A 16312-nucleotide genomic window follows, 5' to 3' on the forward strand; every position below is an offset into this window, starting at 1 on the left:
ATGTGCGCCCACAGACAAATTATCAAGCACATCACTTTGTCCCGGATCTATAGATTGCCAATTGCAAAAGTCTTAAGAATGAAGCAAGAAGGCATCAGACAGGCATCACATCTTCCAATTGAAGGAAGGGGATTGGGTACTTCTTCAGTTTTAGAAGGCACGCCTTCGGAAAATAAAGGTTGAGGAGAAACTTTTTGAGTATCACGGTGTAGTGATATGAATGTCATTCTGATTGTTCAATGACCCTTTAGCCACATATTGAAGACCCCAGGTTGAAAGGCAATCAAACCTGGTAGCAGAACATCCCCACTTCGTGTTTTGACTACTGAGTTTTCAAGTGCAAGAGTTAAAAGTTTCCATTCTGTTCGTGTGTAGCTGACATATTACTATCTTGTTAGTGCCAAACCAGTTACATCCTTCCTAGCCCATGCATGAGCATTAGACTTATGCCTCCTGAGCAAGCCTAGTGAAATTTTCATTGTTGTAATTCAAAAAAAAAAAATGTGGAGCTGCATATGTTTCTGCATTGCTCAAGTGCACATCTCTCACCGGACAGAGACCATGGCGATATACACATTAAAATTACAAAGATCTTGCGTCCATTTATAGACGGTTTAGATAAAGATCATATCTTTTGCTAATACGTTTTACTTATTGTCTCCCTAATATTGTCTCTTTCGATCTGTTGTTTGTGATTTTCTCTTAATATGGGCATCTCTCTTTTACCAAAAGAATGCATCATATACATTAGAGTGGGCGACATCGAGCAAAAAGTTCCATGAATTTGTTCGAAGGTTTAGAACAATCAGTAGAAGCCGCGTTTGACGACAATAATTTTCCACACAACAACCCTTGCACAATGTGTATGTTTACGTTCAATCTGGTGCGAAACATAAAAATGATCACCAACTTGCATGCCATTTCCAATCAAACATCCACTGCAAGCAGATATAGAACAATCATAGAGGTTGCAATTTACAATCATATCAGACGATCTGCCTTACCTCATATTGATAAGATGCCATTAAAGTAGACACAGCTTAACTGATAGAACAGTTAGTTACAGGAAAATCGAAACATAATAGACAAACCACCCACTTGAAACTGCACGGCATTTGGACTTACTACGTGGGTAGCTGACAATGGGAAAAATATACACATTGCATCAAGATGGAGGCTTCCTGACTAAAGCTCCATAAGGTCATTGAAGGCTCCTAAACTCCTAAACAACACATAGATTGGAACTTGCTAAGCTTAAGAATAGAATTACAAGGCCTGTAGACCCTAAAGAAACCTCAACACACAGACTTCTCACTCTACATAACCTACAAAATTGCTGATGCAGTCGTAGTCATCGAGATTCTTCACAAAAATGTCAGTGCTTGATGGCTTGACTGAATTGTTGAGCTCCGAAAAACAAAGCATCCGCAAGAAGAACAATACCCACCTGCATAAAAAGACTCCACTTAAACAAATGATATCCCCACAAATGCTTCACTTTCAACATAATGAACATAAACATGCATGTACTACCTCAAAACAGATTTTACATTTTATTTATGTGAGAGAATGTTGGCCCCAAACTTGGAAGTGAACGAGCCAACCACTTTCGAGCCAAATTTGATGTATTACTGCTGAGCAGCTCTAAGTGAAGGACAGCTTCTTATTGGGTCAAGGTAAAATTTGGCATTGATGCTACTGCTGCTGGCTGACATCTCCCCTCCCAAGAGAAGAGTAATCATCCTCGATTGATCGTGCAATATCAATCTCATCAAGAGATTGGCCAATAGGCGCCACATTAAGCGCAGATATACACAGTTACCCACCCCTGTCAAAGTCGACGATGCCGAAGATAGAGACCAAGGGGGGAGAGAGAGAGAGAGAGAGAGAGAGAGAGAGAGAGAGAGTCTCCTGAACCAATCAACCTTGGCAATGAATAACTGAATGTGTAATACAATGGAGGCAAGGGTTTGCATATATAGTAACCTCAGTAAATTGCCCTGCCCAGATTCTGACAAATAAGTAAAATAAATACCTAAAAGCCAAAATAAATAATGGGACCACATTGGGCAGTTCACTTGAGATGCCAAAACTCTAACAACCCCTAACACCAGCCATTTGCTTGATCTTAAAGTCTCTTATGACACAAAAACTACCTGCACACATCCTGGTCTGACCTATCAAACTGAACCATTTGCCTCAGATTGAACAGCCTAGCTTAACTTAATAGATAAGCAAACCCTCTTAACCATGTGTATAAGAGGTCCCTCTTAACCATGTGTATATATTAAACCACTTACAGCTTTAAAAGAAGTGAAGGCAAAAAAATTAGGAGAACAAAACCATGTTTTCAATTTAAAAATCGTCCCTGGTCAAGATGGCTAAGATTGGATCCTGCGGCTGCTTGACTTGCTGAAAAACTCTCAAGGGTATACTATCCTATCCTTTTATCTTATTTGTTTTACTTGTTTTCAAGGGAAAACTTTTTCTCAGCTGGGTTAATGTCACATAGTTAGTAATGGCATGTGCAGACCACCCATAATGGTGGTAGAGCTCACTCACAGATTACATGAGCATAGACAGTGATAAGTCCAAGGTTCAAGGGCAACGGCAGTCAGAAGGAGTACTATGGGCAGTTATAAAGATGGTGGACACCCATTATCAACGACCAAGTGGCACCATGTTAGGCAGGCCCCTCTTAACATCACCCTCATCAAACAAGAGGATCCCCAAACATGAATGCACCAGCCTACTAAAGAAAGAAAATTCCTATGTCACACTCCAACACTGATTGGGTGAAATCCCTGAATCAAACACAAAGCAAACAAAATACTTTTGATGTGCAAAACAAATCATTCACATTTGTCTGAGTGAATGTTTGGGGGGGTATCTTATCACCATAGCCTACACTGTGTAAATGCTTTCATCATGTAACGCATTTATCATGCATGCATACTTATTGTTCCCATTGACCAGTTTCTGTAAGTTTAAGCTTTACCTAGAACCTCATATGCTCCTCCAGAACACACAAAATCTTGAGAATGGTGCATCATTATCATCTTCCTATGTTTCTTGGAAGTACTTTAAGCTAAAGTTCTTACTCCGATTTCTTAGGTGTCCTGCATTGTAGACAACTAGCCTTAGGGTTTAGCATCCGATCACTAATGTCCTTGTCTAGTACATGGCCCTTTCCCACATCAACGGCTTGGTAAAGACACCTTGCCCACCTCCTCCAGTATTCTTTACTACAAAGGTCTGTAAACCTCAGGTGTTGGTCATAGTACAAATAGAACCCAAGAAGAAGGTGGATCACCAGCCCATTCAAATATTAAGTTACCTCCAGAAATGACAGTCCGAGTGCATCATTTCATGAGGCTTCAACAAACGTATAAACATTGTACAAGGTTCAACAAAGGTATGAGCATTGTACAAGGTATTGCCTTGGTACTCCAATCATATTCTGCAATAAGAAATGTGAATGGTACAAGACTACTGTGATAGGGGGCTCTTGACGGAGTTAATTGGGACCTCATCCGTGTGTCACCATCTCTCTCCACCATTTCTATCTCTCCATTCTTTCAAGTGCAGTGAATCAATTTATGAAATGCTTGTGAGTAGTGGCTAATCTTGGTCTTGTCCAGTATCTGCTGTTTGTGGCACTATAGATGTCTGCACATAAAATGTCTTGAGGGTGGTGGTGATGGGGGCCGGGGGAGGAGAGGCCTGCCTAGGGATTCTCTCTTCACCCTCTGGTGAAGGCACCTAACAGTGGCCCCAACACAGATGAACCATAAAAGAATCCCACTTTCAAATATCAAAACTCTAAGTTTGTTATGAACATCTGAACATAACAAGCAATCAGCACATTCACGCTGAAGCTATGCAAAGAAACATACTTGTCGAGCTAAAATAAGCAGTCAAGGTAATAATAAAGCAGCTGTCGCACATTTGGGCTTTCAGAATCCAAAAACCTTCACAACAGAAAAATGATAAGTAAATTTACATACTAGTCGGCCAAAAAACACTGCTCGATAAGACCAGCCCTCCTTAGCTCCTACAGCTCTTTGCTCATCTGTCCAACTGCCATTATCCAGACCATTAAGTCAGACGGTCCGAAACTGTTAATAAAAGGCTGCGAACATGACCAGCTCAGAGTCTCACCCTAGAAATTCAGAGACACCACCAATACCCGCAAACTTGAAAGGTTGTGGTCCTTCTCTATTTAGATCCTTCACAATTGCCGGCAAGGTCCAATATGTTAGAGAAATAAACTCATAAAATTACATACAACCCCAGTAAACAAGGCTCACGGTTGTAAAAAAACATACTCCTTCCTTTGCAGCATCAAGGCCACCTTCTAACCAAAACAAGTTCCTATAGCCAGCATTATAAAGCTGCTCGCATGCTGCAAGAGACCTGCTTGCACAGAAAATATTAAAACACATACTCTAGTTCAAGGCGTTATTCATAAACCAAAGGAGTCTCAAATACCATTTGCTTGACAATTGCTATAACCTACATAATAAATCCAGAAAAAGCAACAATTCTCCCTCGAAAACAGACTCATAAATTCATGGCGAAGACAACCATCAGCTTCATCATGCATAGTATCGACTAAACACTACGACATCCCCATTAGCATCCTCAGTGCCGGATAATAGGTAGCAATATCAGCTGAGCATATGGGGCCGATATACAGCCTTTTCAAAGGACAGCCCACGCCTAGAGGAATATCGGAGTTGAGACACCACAGACAACTGGGTCACATCTTACTAGAGATTCAGAAACATCGGGAGACTCTCCTCTAGTCATCCGGACACCATTCTGGTGGACGACAATCAATCTATATAATGTGGAATTCTCGGTTTTTCTGCACTTTTCTTGCAATTTCAGCCATCCCTCCTCAATAAAGATCATGTGGCTCTCTTCTCAACCTATGTCAACAATGGAAGAGTTTCATCACGAAGAATTGCATCGAAATTGAAGATTTCAACCATTCAACGACTTCCATCGCAATTTGTTCTACGAGCTTGCGAAGATTGTGGCTTCCGTGTTTGGAAGACAATTGCAAGCAAGTGGAGGAGAATGTGGGTACTCGGGAGAGTAGATTGAAGGAACAACCAGCTTGGAGAATCGACATCGACACTCACTTGTTTGCAATGTTGAATTTTTCACTTGCATCCGTATGGAAGTCTGGCATTGTATTGCCCATGATACTATGTACAATTCTCCCATAAATAAAGAGAAGTTTTGAGAGAGAGGTCAACCGTTCCCGCTCATTGTGTGCCTTGTTCATTTCAGCTTTGTCTTTGAAGTATACAAGTGTTTGTCCTCTTAGTGTCCAACGCAGTGCCAAAGGTGGTTCTTACACATCTCTTAGTTACCAAACTCCTCCAAAACTGCACCAAGCGTCTCTTTCTCTAGAGACTCTATCCTCTACATCTGACAATCTGTTACTAAATGATGATCTGGCACTGATGTATGGCAATATGAATAGGCTGTATGGAGGGCTAATGATGCTCAAGTGACAAGCCGTACACTGCAACTTGCAACAAATGTGGCAGAGCCATACACGACTAGATTTAGCAGTTGACTCAACGTGGGTTGCTTTATGGCTAAGTTGCTTTTGATGGATCAGTTGTTTTAGAGCTGCTTTTAAGCAACATAGAGCTATATAAGTGTGACACGAATGTCAGACTTGCAAAGCTTGAGCATCTTGTACACTATGAAGCTTTAATATCATAAAGAAATACAAGAGGCCGACACATCTCCACAAGGGAACTGCACCTCTCTCTTCTATTGCAAGCGTTCTTTTAAATTGAAGTATTGACAAATAAGGAGTTGTTTAAAGTTTATGGAATTCTTTGCCATTTGTCTTTAAAGTGCCAACCAGTTTCAGTGGTATGAGAGTCCAATCAATTCTTCTTCAATGCAATCTGATCCAGACACTGTAGCAGACTTGAAAAATGCAAGCAGTACATCAACATAATCAGGTCGTCAAAAAGGTTGAGCCGTTTAGGAGATGCTGGTCCGGCCATACCCTTAAATATGAGTGCGCATTGCACATTTTTGCTTAGGTTGACTTTTGAAATCGAGGTCCAAAATAGAATTATAGCAGCCCCTTGCTTCATTCCTAGTAGTCAGTTATGAGGAGCTTCATCAGCATTTTCAGCCACTCTCCCTCCCGAGTGTTTTGGCTTGAGATCCCTCCTGCCCCAGCGCTTTGTGCAGCCATCGCCCTAGCCTCCTTCTGCCTTTTGGGATAGCCCCATCACATCCTTAACTGCAAGCAACTCAACTCGTCTATAATGTTTTCAGCCTCTGGTTTGCAGCCAGCATTCAGCCCTTGATTGCCCTCTTATCTGCAGCCCCAGATCTTACCCTTCGTAGCATACGCAGCCCACATCAAGTCAGATCGCATTGCTCCATGATCTTCCTTGGAGGTGCTTCCTACGAAGAGCTGCTATGGCCGTAATCTCCCAAGAGTCGAGTCAGTCCATGCATGTGAGATATACCATCTGTTGTACGATCAGGTCATGCGATTGAAAGTAAATACCACTCTGGTAACAATGTGGAAGGCCCTTGAGGGGGTTCTGACCCCATCAATGATCCAGATCAAAATCGAATTTCACATAGTAAAATAAAACTAAAATAAGCAAGAAAACCATCACAATTTTTGCCATGGGGATAATGATTGATTGCCTGACTAGAGAGTTGTCTATGGTTATACATAAATAATCCATATGAAAGTCCAGCAACATAAACTGTCATTGTTATCTACAATCAAACCTGAAAACAAAAACACTCTCTCAATTACAGAAGCTCTTGAATTGCACACGAACAACGTACCTCAAGCCCTTTTGGCACAAAACAATGACTTTGGAGTCTAAAGATATTTTTTCAGTTGCCTGAGGCAGAAACTGGCTGAACATGAAACCAGAAAAGAGTGAGTACTATTGCCAAATCTATTGAAAAAACTTATAGCACCTAAAGCGCCCCCTCCCCACCCCCCAAGCTTACGTTAAGAAACCAAGAGAAAATTGAACAATATATCCTTTTGAATACTCACTTGTTAAATTTCATCAAAGGAGCACCACTCCACCATCCTCCTGCACTACTTAAAGAAAACATTCATCCTTTGAAATACTTTCCTCTCATGTTTCTGAAGCAAAATGCAAATTGCTTAACTTATGTGCTAAAAACACAATTTCAAAAGGAAACATGGGAAGTCAGACTTTAATGACAGAAACCTATAGGAATTAGAAACTTGATCCATGCCACTTGAACAGCGAGTGAGAAGACAAGTCCAGAAAAGTCCTAGCATGTAGCAGCAAGCTGCAAACTACATATGACTGCAGTATACATTGGCCCTCTGTTTTTGAGGCAGAGAATTATGAAGTCTGGTGTGATCAATCCCCTGAATCTGTTGTTAATCAGATCATAAGAGTAATAAATGCACTGACTGCAAGATCAAGGTTGTGAGCTACAATTTTGGAGGTCCCACAGGTCACCCAAAAAACAGTGATATAACTTGAAATGGTACATTTTGTGTTTATTCACGATTTGACAACTATTGACAGGAAATAGCTATTTCAATCCATTGGAAGAATTGATTGCTGATCAAGCCCATTGGCAGCCACTGGAAAGCCCAGAACATTCCGAGCCCTTTCCATTCAATTGTGAAAGGAAAAGCGTTATGAAGGTTGCTCTAGCCCCCATCCGATTCCCACTCTATCCATTCCAGAGATTAAAAAACAACTGGACAAAGTTTTTGGTCTGATTTATCCCCTTTTGGATAGTCTTTGTAGCAATATCGCCCTTGAAGCCTTACCTGCCTTACCTATGAGTAAGGCTTCAAGGGTCTTTGTAGCAATATCACCCTTGAAGCCTTACCTATGAGTAAGACTGACGCCTCTCGGTGCTCCCCTTCCCCGTCCTCACATTGCCCTCGCTTTCCCTTTGTATCCCCCCCCCCTGTTTCCGTTCCAGACTTTTGGTCATTCCCAATCCCATTCTTGAGAACCCTTATCATTCATATGCAATCAAACTCCTCAATCAATAAAGAGAAAAAAAAAAGAGTTCATTGATGCATTCGCTTTGTGTGCATGTAGATTTAAATCGGGCTTTAAAAAAACATCCGTACCCATGGTGAAATTTGAAAACTTCTTCAATATAGTCTCTGGTCCAAGTCCATTGTCAACATCGAAAAGTGGAATCCATATTGATTCTTTGACCCAAGCCTTTAGCAACAGATAAAAGAAAGCAAAAACAATTATCTTAGGAGACAATTTGTTTCATTCAAAGCCAGATGCACAACCAAATGCCTACCTGCATGGCCAGAACATACACATGGGCATGGAGGTCACACACATAAATAAGTGCACATTGTACTCAAAAGGACTGCCCAGAAACAAACTCTGTAAGGAGAGCAACGACACAGTCTAATTTTCAAGAACCTATGTGGAAACCTCCCATGTAATGGGATTGGGACATGGAGTCACCACTTGGCAGCCTAAAAGAAAATTCTAAATGACTAAACCTCAACAATAGCATGAACAAAATGTGCTGAAGCCTCGAGTGAAGCTCCCATTCAGGGTTTAGAAAAGGGAATTCCTAACCCTAAACTTGGACACCATAATGGCATGAAAAAAATGCAACAAAATTACATTCTGTACAGATATACTTCAAGAAGCAGTGGCATGAAAAACACGGGACAAGGCTGCTCCTTGTACGAGTGTCTTTCAACCTTCAAGCCAGATCTCAATCTTTGTACTGAAGAGCTTGCTGCTAACGCCAAAAGCCTTCCCTTGTTAAGTCTTCTGTTTCCCTTTGGTGAGATCCCACCAATGCCTCCAAAATGCTAGACTGTCGGTCATTATTGATGTAAATTTTCAGCTTGGTCCAGTCCCATAGGACTTTGTCCTCCCAAGTAATGATGTTTTAGTATCATACTAGAGATCAAAGACAAGTAGAATACAGATTATTACGAGGGTAGTAGGCCAGTAAAAAAATGGTCATGTCCATCATAGTGTGGATGGTAAATATGGCTTTATGCTGTCCCGATGGTTTGTGTCACAAAATGGTGACGTGGCATAACCCCAACACACACACACTCTCTTGCAGTGGCAGAGCCCCTCCCGGAAATCACGCTGGAATTGCTGACATGGCTGGCTGTGTACAGCAGGCAACTGTATGGAATCCCGCGATTTGCAGCAGGTTTTCCGGCTGATGACATGGCACTGATTTACGGCAGTTCTTTTGGCACTGCTTTTAGGCACTGCTTTAAGCTATGCAATTGCTGAGAGAAAGAGCCCTTTTTGCTTTATTTTACGCAAGGGGATTCAGAGAGAGAGGGAAAGCCTCTATTGCTTTATTTTTTCAAGCTTTTGATTTTCAGCTTTTGGGACAGCTTTTGAAGCCTTTGGGCTCTGCTTTTAGCATCCCTTTGTAAACACTTTAAATTAGTCTCTTGGCTCTCACTTCTCAGAGCATCTGGACGCAGAGTCTTGAGTGTGAGCGCCTGCCCGCACTCTTGTACTTTGAACTCAGATTAATACAAAAATAAATACCGAAAGGGGCGCCAGTCTTTGGGGCCAATATCTCTAGGCACGGAACTCCGCCCAGCCAGTGTCGACGGGCCAATGTCGAATCAATTGTGAACTGTGAACTGTTTTGAAGTGATCTTTTGTGGTGTCGCAGTAGATTCTCAACTTGGAGTGTCCAAGTCTGTTAGTTTGGCCACTGGTTAGTCAACGAAGCTCCATTGGTCCGGGAGTTAATTTCTCTTTGAGAGTCTAAAAAGTGGTAATCTTTGTCGGCCCCCACGTGAAAAGGACTCCTTTCTGAGTCAATAAATGCAAAGGAGAAGCTATCTCTGCAAATTTTCGAATGAACCATCGATAATAAGAGCACAAGCCGAGAGAGCTTTGAACTTCATGAACATTCTTTTAAGTCAGGCCAATCGCGAATAGTCTCAATTTTGGCCGGATCCATCTGTACTCCTTCTGCTGAGACGATGTACTCCAAGAAATGTATCTCAGGCAAGAAAAATTCACTCTTTTTCGTGTTAATAACCAATCTATGCTGCCGCAATGCTTGAAAGACCTGTAGCAGATGATGTTTGTGCTCTGTTTCATTCTTAAAATTGTTGAAATAAACATGCTACAAACTGACAATGACTAACGTGTGAGTGCGTATACACGGAATGAGGGATGAGGGGGGTGGAGCTCTAGCTCTTATAGACGTGAAAGTATATGTGCAAGGGAGTACAACCACAAATTCACTACCAAACTAAGGGTGTATAGCATTCACAAGTGAGGACATGAGCATTCCAGATAGAGGGAGATAGAGCGGGCTTTCTTAGAACTTGCTACTGTGTTGCGGCCCCCTACCCACTACCTACCAGTCAAATCTCCCAAATGGCTAGGTGATGGTATACCTTCATAAGTTCATGTAAGGTGCAACGGAAGTGAATGTTGAACTTTGCTCAAGATGAGTGCTCCAAACTGTGCTCAAGATTCCTTTTACTTACGGAAGGAAGAGCCTTCCGTTCCTTTAGTGAGAGAGTGCAATGGACACAAACAAAGTGGTGAACACTGTGAATGAAGGTGCATGAGACTGAGAGATAGAGAGAGAAGAATACAACACCAGAATGTTGTCAAACCCTCCTCCGAAGACCCCACTCTCTATGGCGAGAGAGGTCTACTATTGATTGCACAAATCTCTACAATGCTTGGACTTGCCGACGATGTTGACGACGATGAGGACGACGACGAGACAGGCTGAAATCTACAAATCTTTATCTGCTGAATTCTGACTCTATGTTAGGTACAGCGGAATGAATGTTTGCGCTTTGCTCAAGATGAGTGCTCCGAATTGTGCTCAAGGTTCCTTTTGTTCTTATGGAAGGTAGAGCCTTCTGTTCTTAGTGAGAGAATGCTATGATCACAAACAAAGTGAATGGACACTGTGCGTGCAAGTGTATAAGACTGAGAGAGAGAGAGAGAGAAGAGAGATACGACACCAGAGATGTTGTAAAACCCTCCTCCGAAGGCCCCACTCTCGTCGGCGAGAGTGGTCTACTATTGATTGCACAAAGTGGTACAATGACGATGCATGGAACTGATGCAACTTGGGACTATGCCGGTGACGACGACGGGGATGACGACGACGACTCTAGGGCTGAAATCTGCGGTCTTCTATGTGTTGAAATCTGCTGAACTTGGGGCTGTTTTGGGCGGCTGAAAACGCAGGTTTGCTGCGTTTTTGGGAGGCTGAAAATGGGGTGTATCTGCAGATGCTTAGGGCTGAATTGGCTGCCATACTTGATGCTGAAAAACCGCTGTTTTAACTGCTGCAAAAATGTTGTTTAGCTTGATGGAAACGCTGGCCTGCTGCTGCGCTTTTATGCTGAAAACGCTGATTTTTGTCTGCTGCGTTTTGGGCTGAAAAACGCTAATGGTACTGCAACGTTTTGGCTGATCTGGAACGCTAGGTGCAAGAGTACTTTTGGCGACCAAGACAAAGCTGGAAACGCCAAGGCTAGGGGTTGTGGGTGATGACCAAACGCTAGGCTGAATGTTGGCGATGAGGGTATGTCCAAAAACGCCAGGTGCTTGTGGGTGCTGAGGGGTTCTTGCTGAGAAGGTGCCTGTTGAGCAGGCCTCTTCTGCCATTGAGTGCTAACTTGGGTTTGCTTATATACAAACTTAGCAAAATTGCCCTACCTACTTTTGTTGGGAAGTCACTTAAATTAATAAGTGAAAAATGTCAAAAATAGGAAAAATAGGCTAAATGCACTGGAAAATTCCCCTAACTGATTCTAATGGATTCTGATGGGAATACTGATGATCATGTTGTGTGCAACCAGAGGATATGCATCTACACCAAGTGACTAGGCATGCACGGTCTACGAATAGACTCACAAAAGTGCCACATCACTTCTAATCTAAACTGACCGGACTGACTGAACCCTGATCATGTTGTAGCTTGTCCACGGACACATAGGGTTGGATGTGTCACGTGACATCCCCTCCTTTTCATAGTGAGGTACTCGTACCGAACTGTATGGCGTCGAGGGAGATCGCCAATAGCATCCGGAATCCTGGAAGGGACTCTTCGCCGGCCAATGTATGAGACTAAGAGATAGAGAGAGAAGAGAGATACGACACCAGAGACATTGTAAAACCCTCCTCCGAAGGCCCCACTCTCATCGGCGAGAGTGGTCTACTTATTGATTGCACAAAGTGGTGCAATGACGATGCAATGGACTGATGCAACCTAGGACTATGCCGGTGACGACGACAGGGATGACGACGACTTTAGGGCTGAAATTTGCGGTCTTTCTACTGCTGTCCAAAAACGCTAGGGACTGAAATCTGGGACTGTTTTCGGTGGCTGAAAATGACTGTTTTGGCTGCGTTGTTGAGGGCTGAAAATGGGGATCTTCTACAATGACTATGGCTGAATCTACTGCTGTTCATGCATGCCGAATGCTGACTATCTGCCGCCAGAATGGGCTGAAAATAGAAAATGCTGGGGCTGTCTTGTAGCGTTAGTAAAAACGCTGAGATTCTGGGTATGCTGGCGATGATCAGAGGCTGAAATCGCCAAGGCTAAGGGGAGATGCAGATGGAGACTAAAAACGCCAGGGCTGAGTGTGGCGATGAGGGGAAACCAAAACGCTAGGGGGTGGGCTGAGGGTACTGCGGGGTTCCTGCTATGAAGACGCCTGTTGAGCGGGGAGCTCCTGCTGCTGCTTCTACCATTTAGTGCTAACTTGGGTTTGCTTATATATTAACTTAGCAAAATTGCCCTACCTACTTTGGTTGGGAAGTCACTTAAAAATAATAAGTGAAAAATGTCAAAAATAGGGAAAATAAGCTAAAATCATTGGAAAATTTCCCTAACTGATTCTAATAAATTCTGATGGGAATACTGATGATCATGTTGTGTGCAACCAGAGGATATGCATCTATGCTAAGTGACTGGGCATGCACAGTCTACGAATAGACTCACAAAAAGTGCCAGATCACTTCCAATCTAGACTTGACTCGACTGACTGAACCCTGAACATGTTGTAGCTTGTCCACGGACACATAGGGTTGGATGTGTCACGTGACATCCCCTCCTTTTCAAAGTGAGGTACTGGTACCGAACTGTACGGCGTCGAGGGAGATCGCCAATAGCATCCGGAATCCTGGAAGGGACTCTTCGCCGGCCCACTCTGATGTGTGGGTGTGCAATACTTGAACTTCATAAAGGTCTGCAATGCTTGCTTCTTTGGGCCGCGCCGAAAGCAACACAAAGTCTTCTGTGGCTCCTTTGATGCTTCAACTTCGTCGAGAGTCATGCTTCTTTCTTCTTCAAGAATCTCCATGGCTGAAAATTCATAAAACCAACATACCCATTCCATGTAAAGTGAGTGGAAAAAATCTTGTCTTCGCTAAAGACTGTGTATGCAATGTAGATGAACATAGAGACGGAGTGACAACCCGTTCATCCAACACATGCAAACAATGAGATCGAATCTTTCTTTTATGATCTAGAGCAATCAACTGTGGCAAAACACAATGGAAATGCCCACGCTTGGTGCTCATACTTTCATGTGCTCGTTCGGAAACTGTGTCATGCCAAGGAAGAGACATGGAATGTGACATCCTTACATACATACTTTTCAGCTTTTCATGAGAAATCCGCATACATCCGTGCTTATTCATGAGTGAAACGTGCTCAACGTACAATATGTCATGCCTAACAAAAGGGATCACATAACGATGCTGAATAAAATACAAGAAACGATCACGAATGAAACATTCGAACAATGCGTGCGTATCAATCATGCGAACACATAATACTTCCTGTGAGGGTTCTTTGGACCTAGGCTCGAGAGCCAAGATCGGTTCATCCTGAATGATCGAATCGTCCTGTGGGGATTCTTTGGACCTCGACTTGAAAGCCAAGATCGGTTCTTCGTAATTGATCGAATCTACAACAAGGTTAGCTTCGCTAGAAAAAGCATCCACTAACACATCATCCTTGTGAACAATCACATCATCTTCATGCAACTCATCATGCTTGTGAGCAATCACATCTTGATCATTCAAATCATCATGCTTGTGAGGAATCACATCTTGATCATGCAAATCATCATGCTTATCATTATCATTCAAATCATCATGCTTATCTTTGTCATCCAAATCATCATGCTTGTCATTCAAATCATCATGCTTCTCACAATCATGCAAATCCTGTTTGTCATGCTTTGGAGAAGAAGAGACTAAAAGAGTCTCCGTTCCCCAATCTCTTGCATCCGTGCTTGAACTTGAGAAAAGAGTCGCCAGAACTCTTTGTTGTGTTGGTCGCTCTTTTCTTTGAGGGCTCTGTTCTCACGATCAAATTCTGCTTGTCTTGCTTTGTTCTCTCGATCAAATTCTGCTTCTCTTGCTTTGGCTTCCAAGCGTGCTTGCTCGCTCTCAAGCGCTATGGCTGCCATTCTTTCTTGGTACTTACGCTCTATGGCTGCGAATCTTTCTTCGCTTTCTAACTTCCTGTCCATCATCCTCTTGTCGAAAGCCTCCATAGGAGTTAGTGCAATCCTTGTCGTAGATGGGGAAGGGTCAGAAAAACCTCTTGCTGGGGAAAATGCTTCTTCGCCTCTCTCATGTTCATCACCTCCAAGCGAAGTATCCATTCCGCTTCAAGCGATGACCATTCTGAAGTCGGGGGTTCTTGTGGTTCTTGGGTTCTTAAGTTCACGAGGAACTTGGGTTCTTGAGGGTCTTGGTTCTTAAGTCCACGAGGAACTTGGGTTCGTGGGTTCTTGAGGGTCTTGAGTTTCTTGAGGTTTTCTTTCACTTGCAAACCGCGTTTGAGAAGGATCTTCTCTTCCCCTGAGTTCTACTCTTTTCCGCGAGCGCACCCCTTGGCGGCCTTGCGCTCACACCAAGGTTGCTTTTTCCCACCTCACGTCGATTGGCCGGCCGCTAAGTGCACGGTCCGCTCTCAATGAGTAAAAAGAGGCACAAGGGGAGGCTGGACAAGCCCTTCTTTCCTGGGATTCCTGTCACTCTTCAAAAACACGATTAGGAATCGACACGCCCAAGCGAACTTGGGTTCGTGCGACCGCAACAAGCAAAAAAAATTCTTGTGATTCTTGTGCTTCTTTCCTTGAGTGATACAGAACACTGCCAAAGCTCTGATACCAATGTTAGGTGCAGCGTGATGAATGTTTGCACTTTGCTCAAGATGAGTGCTCCGAACTGTGCTCAAGGTTCCTTTTGTTCTTATGAAAGGTAGAGCCTTCCGTTCTTAGTGAGAGAATGCTATGATCACAAACAAAGTGAATGGACACTGTGCGTGCAAGTGTATAAGACTGAAAGATAGAGAGAGAGGAGAGATACGACACCAGAGACGTTGTAAAACCCTCCTCCGAAGGCCCCACTCTCGTCGGCGAGAGTGGTCTACTATTGATTGCACAAAGTGGTACAATGACGATGCATGGAACTGATGCAACTTGGGACTATGCCGGTGACGACGACGGGGATGACGACGACGACTCTAGGGCTGAAATCTGCGGTCTTCTATGTGCTGAAATCTGTTGAACTTGGGGCTGTTTTGGGCGGCTGAAACCGCAGGTTTGCTGCGTTTTTGGGAGGCTGAAAATGGGGTGTATCTGCAGATGCTTAGGGCTGAATTGGCTGCCATACTTGATGCTGAAAAACCGCTGTTTTAACTGCTGCAAAAAACGCTGTTTAGCCTGATGGAAACGCTGGCCTGCTGCTGCGTTTTTATGCTGAAAACGCTGATTTTTGTCTGCTGCGTTTTGGGCTGAAAAACGCTAATGGTACTGCAACGTTTTGGCTGATCTGGAACGCTAGGTGCAAGAGTACTTTTGGCGACCAAGACAAAGCTGGAAACGCCAAGGCTAGGGGTTGTGGGTGATGACCAAACGCTAGGCTGAATGTTGGCGATGAGGGTATGTCCAAAAACGCCAGGTGCTTGTGGGTGCTGAGGGGTTCTTGCTGAGAAGGTGCCTGTTGAGCAGGCCTCTTCTGCCATTGAGTGCTAACTTGGGTTTGCTTATATACAAACTTAGCAAAATTGCCCTACCTACTTTTGTTGGGAAGTCACTTAAATTAATAAGTGAAAAATGTCAAACATAGGAAAAATAGGCTAAATGCACTGGAAAATTCCCCTAACTGATTCTAATGGATTCTGATGGGAATATTGAAGATCATGCTGTGCGCAACCAGAGGATATGCATCTACACCAAGTGACTGGGCATGCACGGTCTACGAATAGACTCACAAAA

The 16312-nt window shown here is 43.2% G+C and overlaps 1 protein-coding gene across 1 annotated transcript in view; it reads right to left on the reverse strand.

Annotated features, from left to right (window-relative positions):
- Window positions 1–986: 986 nt before the first annotated feature.
- The window catches only part of LOC147463739 (Rhodanese/Cell cycle control phosphatase superfamily protein), a 40918-nt gene continuing 25592 nt past the window's right edge, over window positions 987–16312 (reverse strand). Inside the window, exons 4-10 of the mRNA XM_086490565.1 lie at window positions 8144–8240; window positions 7070–7109; window positions 6850–6924; window positions 4329–4416; window positions 4162–4229; window positions 4008–4080; window positions 987–1447 (exon numbers count right to left, since the gene is read on the reverse strand). Coding sequence (XP_086346691.1) covers window positions 1376–1447; window positions 4008–4080; window positions 4162–4229; window positions 4329–4416; window positions 6850–6924; window positions 7070–7109; window positions 8144–8240 — 513 coding nt within the window. The 3' untranslated portion in view covers window positions 987–1375. The remainder of the gene's footprint in view (window positions 1448–4007; window positions 4081–4161; window positions 4230–4328; window positions 4417–6849; window positions 6925–7069; window positions 7110–8143; window positions 8241–16312) is intronic.

The sequence above is a fragment of the Adiantum capillus-veneris genome, chromosome 2 (assembly GCF_014529385.1).
Source record: "Adiantum capillus-veneris isolate H3 chromosome 2, ASM1452938v2, whole genome shotgun sequence".
NCBI classification, from domain to species: domain Eukaryota; kingdom Viridiplantae; phylum Streptophyta; class Polypodiopsida; order Polypodiales; family Pteridaceae; genus Adiantum; species Adiantum capillus-veneris.